Source organism: Falco peregrinus, chromosome 15 (genome assembly GCF_023634155.1).
Source record: "Falco peregrinus isolate bFalPer1 chromosome 15, bFalPer1.pri, whole genome shotgun sequence".
NCBI lineage: Eukaryota > Metazoa > Chordata > Aves > Falconiformes > Falconidae > Falco > Falco peregrinus.
In genome coordinates this window covers 6,851,377-6,865,016 of record NC_073735.1, presented here as the reverse complement: position 1 = coordinate 6,865,016, position 13,640 = coordinate 6,851,377, and the positions used below count along the sequence as shown (strand labels likewise).

The window sequence follows — 13,640 nt, the reverse complement described above, 5'->3', positions numbered from 1 at the left end:
TGCATGAGGAGCAGGCAAATGCCACTCTTGAAGAGGCAGCAGGAATAAATGGTTGCGTTAGAGGAAAGTAACAAAAGTGGAGTCCAGGCTGCACCATCCGTGACTAAAAGCCCCGGGTTTTACAGGTGTTACAGCCTGGCGCTTACAGGCTCACTGCTGCTGGCTGCACCGCATCTCTGGTGCTGAGCCGCTTGTAGCGCTCCTGGTTCCTTTGTTTATTCCCTCCTATGTTCAGTTGCTTGCAGTAGTCTGAACTTCAGAGACACTCGCTTTGAAAAATGCTTAGGAAGGTTCTGATGACGAATTTAATCTGGTCTCGTTTATCTCCTCCTGCTCCTGGCGCAGTCACAACGGGTCTCCTGAGGCTTGAGCCGGGCTGGTGTGAGCAGCCGCCCCTTGCTGTCCGTGACGTCCTGCCTAGACGTTTTGAGCCTCCACACTTCCTGACATGGGCTTATTTTATCATAGGTGTTCCGTGTCTTTCTTGGCTGCTTGCAGGTTTCACTGGAAACAGTGAGTCTCCCCAGCACTGCTCAGTTCGTTGCCGTACACAATTCTGGGAAAAAATTGTGGGCCTCTTTCTTGTAAGCAACAACTTGAAACGCCGATGTGTTCTTTCTTCCCTCGCAGCCACCCTCAGCGATGCCAATCTGACGTGGTAGAGAAAAGCAAGAGCAGGAGGAGCACAAGGATGGGGCTGGAGCGGTCCTTGCCCCTCGTGGGGCTCCTGCTGTGTGTGGGTGAGTAGCGCTGGCCAGGAGCCCACGGGGACCAGAGGGGTGGCCACCCCGGGGCTGCAGGGGGGAGAGCAAAGCACAGGGGCGCGTGGCTGCTTTTACAAAGTACCTGCAGCCACGTCTTCTGCAGCTGGCATGTACAGCGGCTGCTCTCCAGTGGGAGTGTTCCCCTCAGAGAGCAGGTTGCAGGGACAGAGAAACGGGGGTCCAGCAGTCCTAGGCTAGAGAAAGGAACCGGAGGTCCTCGGGAATTTTTGCTTGCTAGCTGATCCACCAAGACACTTGGTCTCCAAACGCCACGCAGCAGGGCTGGAGCTTGGTGCACTGCTTTATGCAGTGGTGTGAACTATAAAGTGTTGTGGCTTTAATTTTATTTTTATGCTTTGTTCGTCCACGTTTCCTAAACTGTTTTGTGACTGGAGGTAAATAACTTTGGATCAGTCTCACTGTGATAGCATGGGAGTGGCAACAATTTCCATGTCACCCATCTGAACTGACCAGCCTTCAGAAAGCTGGTTTAGGATGAAATGCAGAGTGTCTATCAAGACTATAAAGAAGCTGGTGACTATAAAAGGTAAGTTTGAAAGATAATTAAAAGATACTACAGTAAGGCTGGAGCTACTCTGCCAATGTGCTGCAAACACCAACTGCTATTCCTTGAGAAGATTCAAAACATTTGGTTTAGCAATGGCCTGTTCTTTTTTCACATTTAAATTGGTCTTATATAAAGAAAAAAAGCATCAGATCCACTTCTCTCCAGCCAAGTCCTATGCCTGTGGAATTTCAAATCTCTAATTTTGTTACAGGTAACTCCTATTGTAAAGCAAGCATGACCAGAGATGAGATGAGACAACAGTACTGAATACGGTTCATTCCTTTATTTATTTATGTTACTTTTTATTGACAAGTATCTTTAAAGCCAATCACAAGCCTGATTCACACCTCCCAAAAGCTGTTTCTGTAATACTCCAGCTCCTGAGACCTCAATGGAGCTACTTGTTTCCTACCAAGAGAGAAAAATCACAGCGATAAACTGCTTTATAGCATTAAAACTTGCATCAGGGTCCAGTCCTCGTGCAGAGGACAGTGGTTCTTACTGCGGAACACGGTTACGATTTTCCAGCAGTCTTTGGTCCACGATAATAAAGCAAAATTGTTGAGTATACAGCTTGCAATAACCCCAAAACTGGGTCGGAAAATCATTCAATTTTCCATTCTGCGTTAGTCTGTGTTAAAAATGGCTTCCAAAGGAAAACACTTCATTTCAAAACAACATCCTGCTGCAGCTAACAGAATGCTTCTAATGCCTTTAGCACAAATATAGGAGTATAAACAACTCTTTCACGCAGCTGAGTTCAGGATTCCCTTGAAGTAGGAAAGGTGTGTGATACCAGTAGCTAAATTACTTAATATTTACTATTCTTTCTTTTGTAGCTGGCACTGCAGCTCAGCAGGGTAAGTGTATTTTATCAGCATTCTTAACTTTTAGTATAATAAAAAGGCCAACTATGTCTCACGAGTGAGGACTAGAAGCCACATAGAAATATTTGAATTTTGCAAATATTGTAGGATAGGAAGAAATTCGGGTTCATTAACTGTAACTGATCTCACTGACTTGAAAAACTGGTTGTTGTGAATTGTCCCGAATTATTGCTAGTGATCGCCAAGCAGGGTTGGGCATTTTCCAACAGCAACAAGCAGTAAGGTAATAGTGGGCCAATTTGTTAACACTTATTATTCTCTCCTTTGCAGATGATATTGAAGCACAGGGGGGTAAGTGTATTTTACCAGCATTCTTATCTATTTAGCATGATAAAAAGACTGCAAATGCTTCACAGGTGAGGACTAAAAGGCAGAGAGAAATATTTGAGTTTAAGCAGTATTTTAGGAGGAAAAAGATTCCTGTTACGTGCTGCTATCATCACCAATCAGAAAAATCAGCTATAATGAGTTGCCCCTAATTGCCATTAGTGGTCTGTGAGATGGGTTGGCCATTTGCAGAGAGCAGCAAGCACATGGATAAACAGAACGATGCATGGCAGGTGGCCAGGCTCTCTGACAGAGGTGGAGCACTCTGTGATGGTTTTGATACTGTTTGGCATTGCAAAGTGTCAGTGTAAAAAACTGAAGAAAAACATGCATGTGGAAGACAGGTGTGCAGGGCACTTTTTTATATAATTTACATTACTACATGAAATCAAAGATTTTGCAGAGCAAACTGTCATGGTGGGATCAAGGGTGGGCAGGGAAGCTGTTTGTAATGCTGGTTTCCCTTCTCGTTGGCTCATCTTCCAATAAAGAATTCCTGGTGGAGATTTCTGGAACCACGGTGACTATCACATGTCCCTTGACTGAAGTCAGAATGTCCTGGGAGTTATTCGGGACACCAGCACCCAGCCACGAGAGAAAGTATGTTATAGAGAATCACGACAGCTCTCCCGGCTACGTGAGCTGTTCGGCAGGTGAAAAGAAGTATGAAATGTACCTGAATGTCAGAGGTGAGTGACAAAGCAGCCTACGGGCTAAAGATGAAGTTTGCACATTTCAGTGATTGATATTAGGAACTGAGACCGGATTTTCAGGGCTGGGTGAATGCAACTCTGCTGAGGCCATTCCCGCTGTATGTGGAAGTAAAAGGGTCCGAGAGCACATTTTGGGCAAAAGGAATCACCCCGCTTTCTACGCCTTTCCCTTCTGCAGTCCTCAGGCTGGCTGCGGGTCAATGGGTCCCACGTATACACTGCGCTAATCTCTTCTACGACTTCTACGGCTTCTGCCGTGCTGCAGGGCAAGAGCAATGTCTGTCTCAAGGGCCAGAGGCATTTCTTCTCTCGCAGAGTGGAAACCTCCCATCTGGAGCACACAGCCTGTGACCCATCGGCTGGGGGGAGTTTACCCCCACCCTGACACAGTGATTTAAGCCTCTGAGCCATTTGAAATTCGGGCAGCTGCTTGCTCTGCATTCAGGGCTGAAGAGTCCAGAGCAGGCAGAGGGGGCGGGGGGGGCAATGAGCTGGGAGATGTTTTGCACCCTTGGGCTCAGGCCATGCAAACAGCAGAGGTAGCGGAGGAGGTTGCACATGCCAGCCTCCTGGTTGTGCCTGTCTGCAGACCGAAGTGGTGGGATGGAGCGGGCTGTGCTGTCCCCCTTCCCTTCTGTTTGCTCGTTTCCTCTTCCCACCCAGAGCTGTATCTCTTCTAGCACTGAGCAGGTGAGAGAGACCTGGACTTTCCTTGCTTGGAAAGGAAGGGTGCCCGTCTCTGAGCACCTTCATCTCTCCTCTCGGCAGTATGCGCAAACTGTGAGGAGCTGGATGCCTTGGCAGTGACAGGGATCATCACTGCGGATCTTCTCATCACCTTCGGGGTTCTGATTCTCGTCTATTACTTCAGCAAAAACAGGAAGGGGAGAGCGAGTGCTGGCGCTGGCAGTCGGCCACGAGGTACGAGCCATTTCAGGGCTGTCTGCTCCCTGTGGCATCCGCTGAGCACTGAATTAAGCACTTGCCCCTGCTGGGTGATGGAGCATCCACTGTTTCCCCCAAGCCTCCAATACCTTGCCAAACAACGCTCCTGCTTGCCACATCTGTTGCTCCGGGCTGCCTTCTTGTACAGGATGGATGTGGCTGCCGTGTTGTGTCATAGGCTTTCTGCCCATAGGAAACCATTTCACAGGCTGCTGTGCAGCAGCCTCGAGTCTGTGCCGAAGCAAACTGTGCGGCGCGTACTCAGCTTGCAAGTGTAGCTGCAAACCCAGCCTGGCCCTGGCCCGCTCAGCTGCTGTCTCAGGCAATCAAAGACCAAGAATTATGGCCCCTCACAGAACATGTAATCAGAAATTACGGCATTATTAAAACTATAAATTTGAATTTCTGGCCTCTGAGGCCATGGTTTGGTGACCCAGTGGGTCCAGCAGTGGGGCTTATGGGTTATAAATGCTGGGGTAAAGTGATGCAGGGTGCTGACCTCATGATGCCAGTTCAGATTTGTTCAAGAAGTGTTGGCAGTGACATTTGGAGCAGGAGGCTGCCAGCCAGCCAAATACCATAGGTACTCACCAGCCAGGCTTTGTGCACATCGGGCACTGCCACTTTTACCTGAGCATCCACAAAGCCGATATAAATCTTTTAGCAAGTCTAAATTCCCTGTTGTGTGCTTAGCGTGCATGTTGTGTGCTGGGTTCAGCAGAAATGTGATGATGCGTTCGTGCCTGTGCAGCTTGCTGCGGCAGAGGAGGATGGATTTGGTGTCTGTACTGTGGAGCCGTAGCCTGGGCGTTATGGCATAAGCACAGCTTACGGGGTTTTCTTGTTTTCAAGTGTTTCTTCACCACCAGGAAAGCTAGAAATTTACCTTTTCCAAAAGAAAGCTGATTTCCTCCTAAATGATAATAATAATAATAATAAAAAAGAAAACCAAACCCAAACCCAATGCACCAGTTGGGTCTTTAAAAGCTCTAAGCTCATAACAAAGCCATGTGTGGTGACCCATGGTATGCACTACCCTGTGATCACTTCCGTGAAAGCCCCTCGTGCTGTGTTATCTGAGCCACCACCAAGGATGACCTCCTGCCTCTGTTGCAGGTCAGAAGACGCAGCGTCCTCCCCCTGTTCCAAACCCGGACTATGAGGTACGGAGCACCTGCATCTTTTCCATTCTCTTGCTGCTTGGGGAGGGATAGCCAGCACTGTGCATCTGTAGCATTTATCCTTTTTGCTCCTTTGAAGAAGCATCCAGTCAACCTCCAAGCTTTCCCGGGAGGGGAGGAAAAAGGTGGTGCGGTTGGAGCCCCTTTTCCTGGTGCTGCCACAGGGAGCTGGGGCAGAGCAGCAGCTTCCAGCACACTGTGCACGCTGCCTGAGCAGCACTGCACTGGCGTGCTCGGTTGTGGTTTTCTCCACGCATGGTGTGGACCAAGACTCTGGTGGTGTTTGAGGCTGTCTGAAATAAGGATTCCCAAACTAACATCTCTGCTGTTCCCACAGCCCATCCGGAAAGGCCAGCGAGAAGTGTATGCAGGCCTGGAATCCAGGGGCTTCTGAAATTCCCATGGATTTCAGGTTGGAAAACAGCAGCACTTCTGCCCAGCTGGGTACTGCTCCTCTGCAGGCTTGCTGAGACCCCGTGGGTCTGGGGTAAGCCAGGCAGCTACACGGGACAGGCACCCTGCTGCCATCCGCTGTCCCACCCTGATGTGCGCCTTCAGCCTTCGGTTTGATATTAGAGAAAAGAAACGAACAAGCACATTGGCAAGAGAAGTTTTCCTTCTCATTAAAGGACTGCAGCCTCACTGGCGGTTCCTGGCCTCCTTTTCCTTCACACTTTTCTCTCTGCTTCAGTTGCACGCTCTGGTTTTCCCTCCCTTCCATTTAATTTCTGCCTGGAGTGCCTCCACTTGCTCCCCGTGTCTCCCTGGGTGGCTAGTGGGCGAAGAGGAGTCCTTCCCAGGATGACTGGCCTCTGACCTTGTCCCCCTCTCACGTTCATAACTCACCTTCATTCTGCTGTCCTGGACTTTAACAAAAGGAACTGAGGCGGTCAGCATAATAAAAACAAAATGGTACATTTTCATAGAAAAGCCACTGCTTTGAATGAAAATATTTCAAAGAGAGCAGTTTTTCCTTTAAAAAACACGAGCATTCATACCCATATGTGCGGACTGACCTGTCCATCCCCCAGCCCCTCTCCTGTAGGAAATGAGTGGGGCCGAGTACCACCCTGCACCCAGTGACCTCTGTGTCTCAGACCTTTGGCAGAGCATCCTCACAGCGTCACGTGAAGATCTGGCACTTTCCCAAGCCGTCTGAAGGCCTCCTATTAGGAAATCTAAGTGCTTGGTTTAAATCTTTGTCGCTGTTAAATAGTGGGGCTCTTTGATATTTCAGCTAAGGTTTGAAGCCCCACTTAGCAACCGAGTGCCAGCCTTGCAGTCTGACTGGGGCAGCACAACAGGGATTTTCATGTTTCCCAGACTGGAACTGAGACCCTTTGGCTCAGCCCCAGGACTAGCATTCTGCTCTGCAACGGCTGCTTCACTGGAACTGAAATGAATGCGTTGCAGCCACAGAGATAAAGCGCAGGACCTACACAATCCAAAAGAGCATGAAACCCTTTTGCTAAGCTGTCCTTTGCATCCCAGAGACCTCACGGACTCCGTTTTTATGGATATTCTATAGCGTAGTCCAGGATAAACACATTTCTTTGAGTGCATTGTACCCTAAGGGGTGTACAAGTACATTTGCTGGAGGAGTTTCATTTTCCAGAGCTGTCGCTCTTAGAGATGCTTGTCTTTTGATGCTTAGAGATTTGTCCTTTGCTGCTGCCCTTTCTCTCCTCATTTCAGCTCTGTAACTTGAGTTCTGCCTGGGTTCTGTTAGGAAGACAGCAGGCTTCTTCACCACGGGTAAAGATCCGTTTTAACTTTTTTATATACATTTAAAAACTGTAATATATTAATAAAATGGGAGACAGCACCCCCAGGTATGCATTGCGAAAGATTTCCTCTGTGGTTTTGTCTCTATTAAAGAAAAACTCTTTCCCTTAAGGGGACTTCTCAGGTCAGGAGTAGTCTGAGAGAGTGAGAGCTTCTGTGGGTCTGTGTTGACTCACCTTGCAGCAGCCTACGCGGGGTCCGGGCGCAGGCTGTGCCGGCGTGGTGGGGGCACAGCTACACATCCAAAAGTGCAGTGCTGTGCCCAGGGGAGGGGACCTGAGAGTGGGCTAGGAGCAACAGGAGCTGGGCAGTGGCGTGGGGGTGGCTATCTGGGGGCAAGTGAAACAGCTGAGGTCCCACACGCTCAACAAACTGCTTTCAAATCTGCCTGATTTTAAAAGCTGTGGCTTCCAAAGCATCAGCCACGGGACAGGTAGTAACTTAGGAAGGGCCCAAGAGATGCTGCGGTGCCTGGGAACATTTCTGGTCTAACATGAGCTGAGCGAGCCCCATTTCTGTTGCTCTGTAGAGCAACAACTCTGAAGGAAGGAAGCAGCAGCAGTGATGGGGGCTGGGGGTGGTTTAACCCTTGAATTTCAGAATGGGGAGATAAACACCCAGCAAGTTTCATGCTTCAGAGTGCTGTACTTACCGTGCAGGATGTGGTTTTAAAGGGAGCACAGCTGGGTTCGCCATACAAGGCGCTAAACGTCTAGGAGGGAGATTGCAAGATAAAAAGACCACTAACCCCTGGCAGCAAGGAGATTGCAAGATAAAAAGACCACTAACCCCTGGCAGCTCTAAAACCACTCTGGGCCACGTTCTCAGCTTCTGCAAAACATCACTGCACCGGGGATGCTTGCTTAGCCCAGCCGTACGGCCCATTGCCACGAATGGGCTGTGAGACACTCGGACCACTCCGGGTGTACAAGGTCTAAATTTTGCTTCAAGCTGCACCCTGGTGCTTTGGACATCATTTACAGTGCTGCGTGTTTGCTCCAGCTTGTGCCATCCCATGCTCTCCTTATCTCGGTGGGATCAGCACCCATCCAGCGACAACACTTCCTTGCCTCTGTGCTTAGCTGTGTTACAGAAATGTTTTCTTTGTCCTCCCAAGGGTGAGGTGCTGAGGAGCCTCTCAGAGTAGAGGAGTTGTAAAAGTTGCCTCTGCTGGCTCTTTGATCGGTGCAGAGCATACCTACTCACTGCCCCCGGTTTCTCCTGCTCTTGGGGTGTGGCAAGCCACCTTTGAGAGCTGATGGTGGTGAAAGCCCACCAACTAGGCAGTTTGCTGGTCACTTTTTTTATAAGGTCCTACCTAGATGGCTTTACAGAGCGAAGGTGGGTATTGGCATATTCTACCTGCGACAGCAATAGCAGGCTCACCCTTCACTGGAGCAAGCTAGGGCAGAAAAAACACCAAGACATTATTCTGCTGCTGCGAAGAGCAAAACGTTGTTGCGTAAAGAGCCGAGATCGTAGGAGAACAGGCCCTTTGCTTGTTCGCTGTCCGCAAGGCTGGTCACACACCGGTTCCCGTAAAAGCACATGGGGTGCACCCGCAGCTTTGCACAGCCTGCATGGTGTTTGCTGTGTCAGATGTGTCAAAGATTTGTGGTCAGTTTTTATCAAGTGTTAACTCTTTTGGTGCTTAATTTATACTACTGAGCCACAAGGCAATTCACAGCCTGGTACTCTCTCAAGCCTGTCACCTGGATTTTTAGAAAAGCAGGAAAAACACAACTTACAGTTGTGTACAACCGGCACACGGAGGGTGACCTGGTTTCTGAGGTTTCGAGCTGCTATCTGATCCCCTCTGTTACCTGCCTCCTGTTTTGGGCCACATGAGCTGTTTCTGCTCCGAGCAGGGGAGCGGCGACCTTGCCAGGAGGAGCAGGGAGACCCCCGTGCTGCTCAGTGTCTGACAAGGTGGTTGAGCTGGGAAAGACTCTGAAATTGCGTGCACTGGCTAGTGAGCCTGCAAGAGGGGTTGCCAATGCCTGGCCACAAAGGTGAGTTGCTCTCCGGTGGGCTGCAGAGGCAGAGGAGGGTGGCAGAGCCCCCCAGGAACATCGGGGGTGCAGGGGGTGTGGGCTGCCTCTGGCCTTCGCTGCCTGGCCAACCCTGCTGCCACGTGTTTTGCATGATCTCTGCTGCAGTTTTCATCCTCTCTGCTGTTTCCATTTCCTCTTTGAGCCCAGCCCCCCGTGAGCCTTTCTGGGGAGCCAGCGCAGCTTGCTGCTGTGCTCACGCTTCACCCCCCTAAGCACCGAGGCACCCTGCAGCCTGGCCGGGTGCCCGGGACCTGGCAACTCCTTGCGGTTTGGAGACTGCAATTAGATGCCAACCCCTGCACGCACAGCAGAAATGCCCTTCCTGCCAGCCCCCCAGCTCTGAGGCATGCAGGCACTTTGCAGGGGTGACGCAGACCCTGCTGAGTGTCGCTGTGCTCCTGGTGCTCCTGCTCCACATTCTGGAAAAGGAGTTAAATGACACAAAGCCTCTGCTAGCTTCACAAGGTCCCCCATCCTCACCTCCAGCAACGGACTCGGATGCCATGTTGATCCTGACATGCAGAGGTGGCACAGGCATGGGCACCTGCCTGCACTGGCACAGCAGTGTCCTACGGGGACAGGCAGGAGCCATACGGCTCTGCGGGCACGCTGCATCCAGCACGCACCACCCCCAGCGACTGCACGGCTTCCCCAGCCTCAACACAACCATGGAGCAGGGAGGCTATGGGACAGGTTTGTCTTTAATGAGAGGAATACAGAGAAGTGCAAGAGGCCATGCAAAGAGCGGAGCGCTACGAGCAGCCCACCCTGGCGATGAGCCGGAGGGCTCTCTAGGCAAAATCCCGCACTGCCTTCTGCTAGCAGGGAGCTTACGAAGGCAGGCGCAGGGCAGGGTACCAGTGCCCTGGGGCGCTGCTGGTGGCTTTACTGTAAAATCACTCCTGGTGTGAAGGAGTTCCAAGCCCCAGCATCTTCCCACTTCACTTTCGGGCCTTGGCAGGTGCCAGCTGGCTGTACTGTTCATCATCCCGCTCGCCCAGGGGCTAGGAGGAAAAAAAGGTGAGATGAACTACAGCCGTGTCTGTCCAGCCCTGGGAGGGAGGGTACAGGGAAAGCTGGCCCAGCCCTCTCTTGGACAAGCTTTTGGCAAACTCTCCCTCCCCACATGCAGAGATTAACAGCTCCAGAGGGTCAGAGGCAGGGGGTGGGTGAGCGTGACCCGTCCTCTGGGTCACTCAGGGGCAGGCAGCTGCGAATACCCCCACATAGAGCAACCTCCAACACAGCTCAGTGCCTCAAGGCATTGAGTACCCCCTAGCCGTGGTGCCATCATGGTCCCACCGGTCCCACCATGCAGCCCCACACCACACCGAGGTGCTGATGCACACACACAAACACACACGTGCATCCATGCTCACCTGGTAAAGCTGCTCGTTGGCAATCAGGTTCTGCCTGTCAGAAGCTAAATAAAGAAAGAAGGTGGTCAAGGATCAGGGCAGTGGGGTGAACAATTGCAACCAAATCCAAGCAGCCAGCTACTTTCAGCCCTGTGCTTTTACTTCCTCTTGGAGGCTGGGCGGAAAGCCCCTGCAAGGCCTCCGATGTCCCTGTGTCACCAGCTGCTGTCCCTGGGATGATGTTTTGGTTAACCTTGTGCATGCACTGGCTTCTACTGGGAAGCCAAGCTAGGGGCAGGAAGGGTATGCGGAGCGCTCACGTGGATTCCTACCCCAGACATGCCAGGTGCTGCCTGCAGCTTGCAGTGACTGGGCTCTGTGGGCAGTGATGGAAAGTCCCTGGGTACCAGGCAGCTCCTGGAGATGCCCAGGCACTTCCCGTCCCCACCTGTGGGCAGCCAGCGGGGTTCTCCGCTCACCTCGTGACATGCGTCCCTTGTCCTGGCCAGTGATGCAATACACGGCAACTGCCAGGAAGATGGTGGCAACCACATCTGCGACTACGATCCCCGAGATGGTGGGAGCATCCACTTCGATGCAGTTCTGGCACACTGGAAGCCCGAACAGACACACACTCAAAGCGGGGCCACGACCAGGACCCTGCCCCGTGGCCACCTCCACCCTGCTGCCAGGTCCAGCCCGAGCCCAAAGTGCTCAGCCAGCTCCACCAGTCCAGGCAGGCTCCCAGTCCCAGGGCAAGAGAGACCAGGGATTAAATCTGGCTTGCTCCGTGACCCAAGGCAGCGGCGCGAGCTGCCACGTGTCCCAGCACTGAGGGCAGGCCACAGCAGGGCCAGCGAGCAGCTAGTGGCGAGGCAGCAGGCGTGCCGGTTACAAGCACTACAGAGCTCTCATGGGGACACCAGAAGCTGGGGAAGGTGCAGCTTGGCTGTTCCCAAAGGCAACCTGGCACAGGAGCTGGCAGGACCGCCACAAACTGATGGAGCCACCCTCAAACCCTGGGAGATCAGTAGTTCCCTCAAAAATTTGCTTGGGTGAGCAGTTCTGGCTCTAGAAACTAGGTTTGCAACACTTACTTCGATAGTGCACCTGGAAGGGGGGACTTGTCTTTCCATTTTCTATTTCACATGCATAAGTGCCTCTGGGATCGTCATACGCTGTACCCAAATCCAGCTGGGTTGCGTTTGCTATCATATCCCCATTTTTCAGCCAGATGATTGGACCTCGGCTGCTTGTTTCACAGTGCAGGAACACCTTCCCACTGGCTTCTTTCACCTTTACTTTCTGTCCTGCAAAAAAAAGAAGAGGAGAGCAGAGCTTCACAGCTGTGTTCTCAAACCCCATGGTGGTACAGAACTCAAGAGATCTCATTCACGGAGACGGCTAGTGCAGAGAGCATCACACTGGGCCGTCCCCCGAGCAGTGGAAAGGACGCTGCAAACAAAAAAACTCTGGAAAAAAACAGACTACCCAGCGGAAACGCAGATAAGTGTTCGGCTGGTGGTTACATTAACGCGGCTCTGGGTAGTTTAGAGACCCAGATTCCCTTACAGTGAAAACTAACTGGAACCAGGCATCCACCCGAACCCCATGCAGGCTGTATGTGCGTGAGCCGCATCCCGCACAGGATTGCATTGGTATTAAAGTGCAACTGCAACGAGAGACAGTTCAATAGAAAGTGAAATGTTTTCATGAGCGGGGACAGGAGCTGAGCCCAAATGGGGAGACAAAAACCCATTTGGGTTTTTACCCCCTAGTAAAAAACAACTTTGGTGGAAAGCTTGCCAAAAAACCACACTGAATTCCCTCCTTGGCCCAAAGACTTCAGTCTGCAAATGGAGAGTAGATTTGCCGTCTCGTTTGTGAGCGGCGGAGCAGAGCACAGAACGCAACCTCTCCTTGCATGTTTGGCACAAAGCCCACGGCTGCTTCGGTCTGACACCACGGTTCCACCAAGCCCGACTTGCCATGGCCCGTCATTGCAGGTCTGAGCCGCCACAGACAGCCACGGTGCCACGCACAAGCTCCAGGCTGTCACCGCAGTGGTCTAGGGCAGGCAAACCCCTCAGCACCACCTCGTCCCCAGGAACGGCTGCACTGATTCACTCCCTTCTCCTCATCGATGTTTACGAACCGCTCACCGAGGCGCCATGACGGTGAACCCCAGCGAGCGGCAGGACCTGCTTCCCGGCCACCCTGCGAGCCCCCGGGGTAAGCACTAAGGGTGACAGTCCCCACGGCCCATGGTGACGTGTGCGGGACCAGCCGCAGCCTTGCCATCTGTGCGGGGTCCTGTGGGCGCGCCACGCCGGGGGGGCACCACGTGCCACACGGCCCCAGCCCCGTTAGGGTGTCTGGCACCCAGGGACTTACCTCGGACCCCCCAGCTCACCACGGCCAGGCTGGCAACGAGCACCCAGGCACCCAGGGCCCTTCCCCTCCGCATGGCGCAGGTGGTGGCGGCTGGGCACCCTGCTCAGGGAGAGGATGGAGCGCGCTCCTCACCGCCGGGCGCCCCAGGTGCCGGATGCCGGGGCTGGAGCCGCCCCCCCCAGCACCCGAGGGTGTCGGAGGCGCCCTGGGCCTGCCTCCTCGCCCCAGCCACGACACCCACAGAAGGGCAGGGGAAGACAGCTGGGCTTGAGGTGGTGGGTTCCTCAGCAGCCAGGGAGCCCCCTGCAGACACAGAGCCTGCAGCAGCTGGGGAGCCCCACAGCACCCCAGCACCCACAGAGACCCAGCACCCACAAGCACCCCAGAGCCATAAAGCTCCAGCACCCATGGGTGCCCCTGCAGCTACAGAGACCCAGCACCCACGGGTACCCATAAGCCACAAAGCCCCAGCACCCACGGGTGCCCCCGCAGCCACAGAGACCCAGCACCCAGAGCCGTGGAGCCCCAGCACGTATGGGTCCCCCACAAGCCACGCAGCCCTGGCACCCATGGGACCCCCCCCCCAGCTACGGAGCCCTGGCACCCACGGGTTCCCCTGCAGCCACAGAACCCCAGCACCCACAAGCACCCCCAGAGGCACAGA

At 52.9% G+C, this 13,640-nt stretch overlaps 2 protein-coding genes across 3 annotated transcripts; one reads left to right on the top strand and one right to left on the bottom strand.

Annotated features, from left to right (window-relative positions):
- Window positions 1-357: 357 nt before the first annotated feature.
- LOC101916374 (T-cell surface glycoprotein CD3 epsilon chain) lies at window positions 358-6,027 on the top strand. Of its 2 annotated transcripts, none has more exons than XM_013301291.3 (8): window positions 358-513; window positions 631-740; window positions 2,172-2,192; window positions 2,490-2,510; window positions 3,038-3,235; window positions 4,028-4,180; window positions 5,321-5,367; window positions 5,723-6,027. In XM_013301291.3, the coding sequence occupies exons 1-8, from the start codon at window positions 449-451 to the stop codon at window positions 5,777-5,779; spliced, it is 672 nt and encodes a 223-aa protein (XP_013156745.2). In that variant the 5' UTR covers window positions 358-448; the 3' UTR covers window positions 5,780-6,027. The 2 variants fall into 2 exon arrangements, with proteins under 2 accessions (XP_013156745.2, XP_027646239.1); XM_027790438.2 differs by having other exon boundaries at window positions 496-536.
- Window positions 6,028-9,907: 3,880 nt separating this feature from the next.
- On the bottom strand, window positions 9,908-13,259 carry LOC101916542 (T-cell surface glycoprotein CD3 gamma chain). The gene is made up of 5 exons (XM_005240101.4): window positions 12,977-13,259; window positions 11,680-11,892; window positions 11,062-11,193; window positions 10,604-10,647; window positions 9,908-10,228 (listed from the first exon to the last, which is right to left on the bottom strand). The coding sequence occupies exons 1-5, from the start codon at window positions 13,047-13,049 to the stop codon at window positions 10,166-10,168; spliced, it is 525 nt and encodes a 174-aa protein (XP_005240158.1). The 5' UTR covers window positions 13,050-13,259; the 3' UTR covers window positions 9,908-10,165.
- Between the last annotated feature and the right edge of the window lie 381 nt (window positions 13,260-13,640).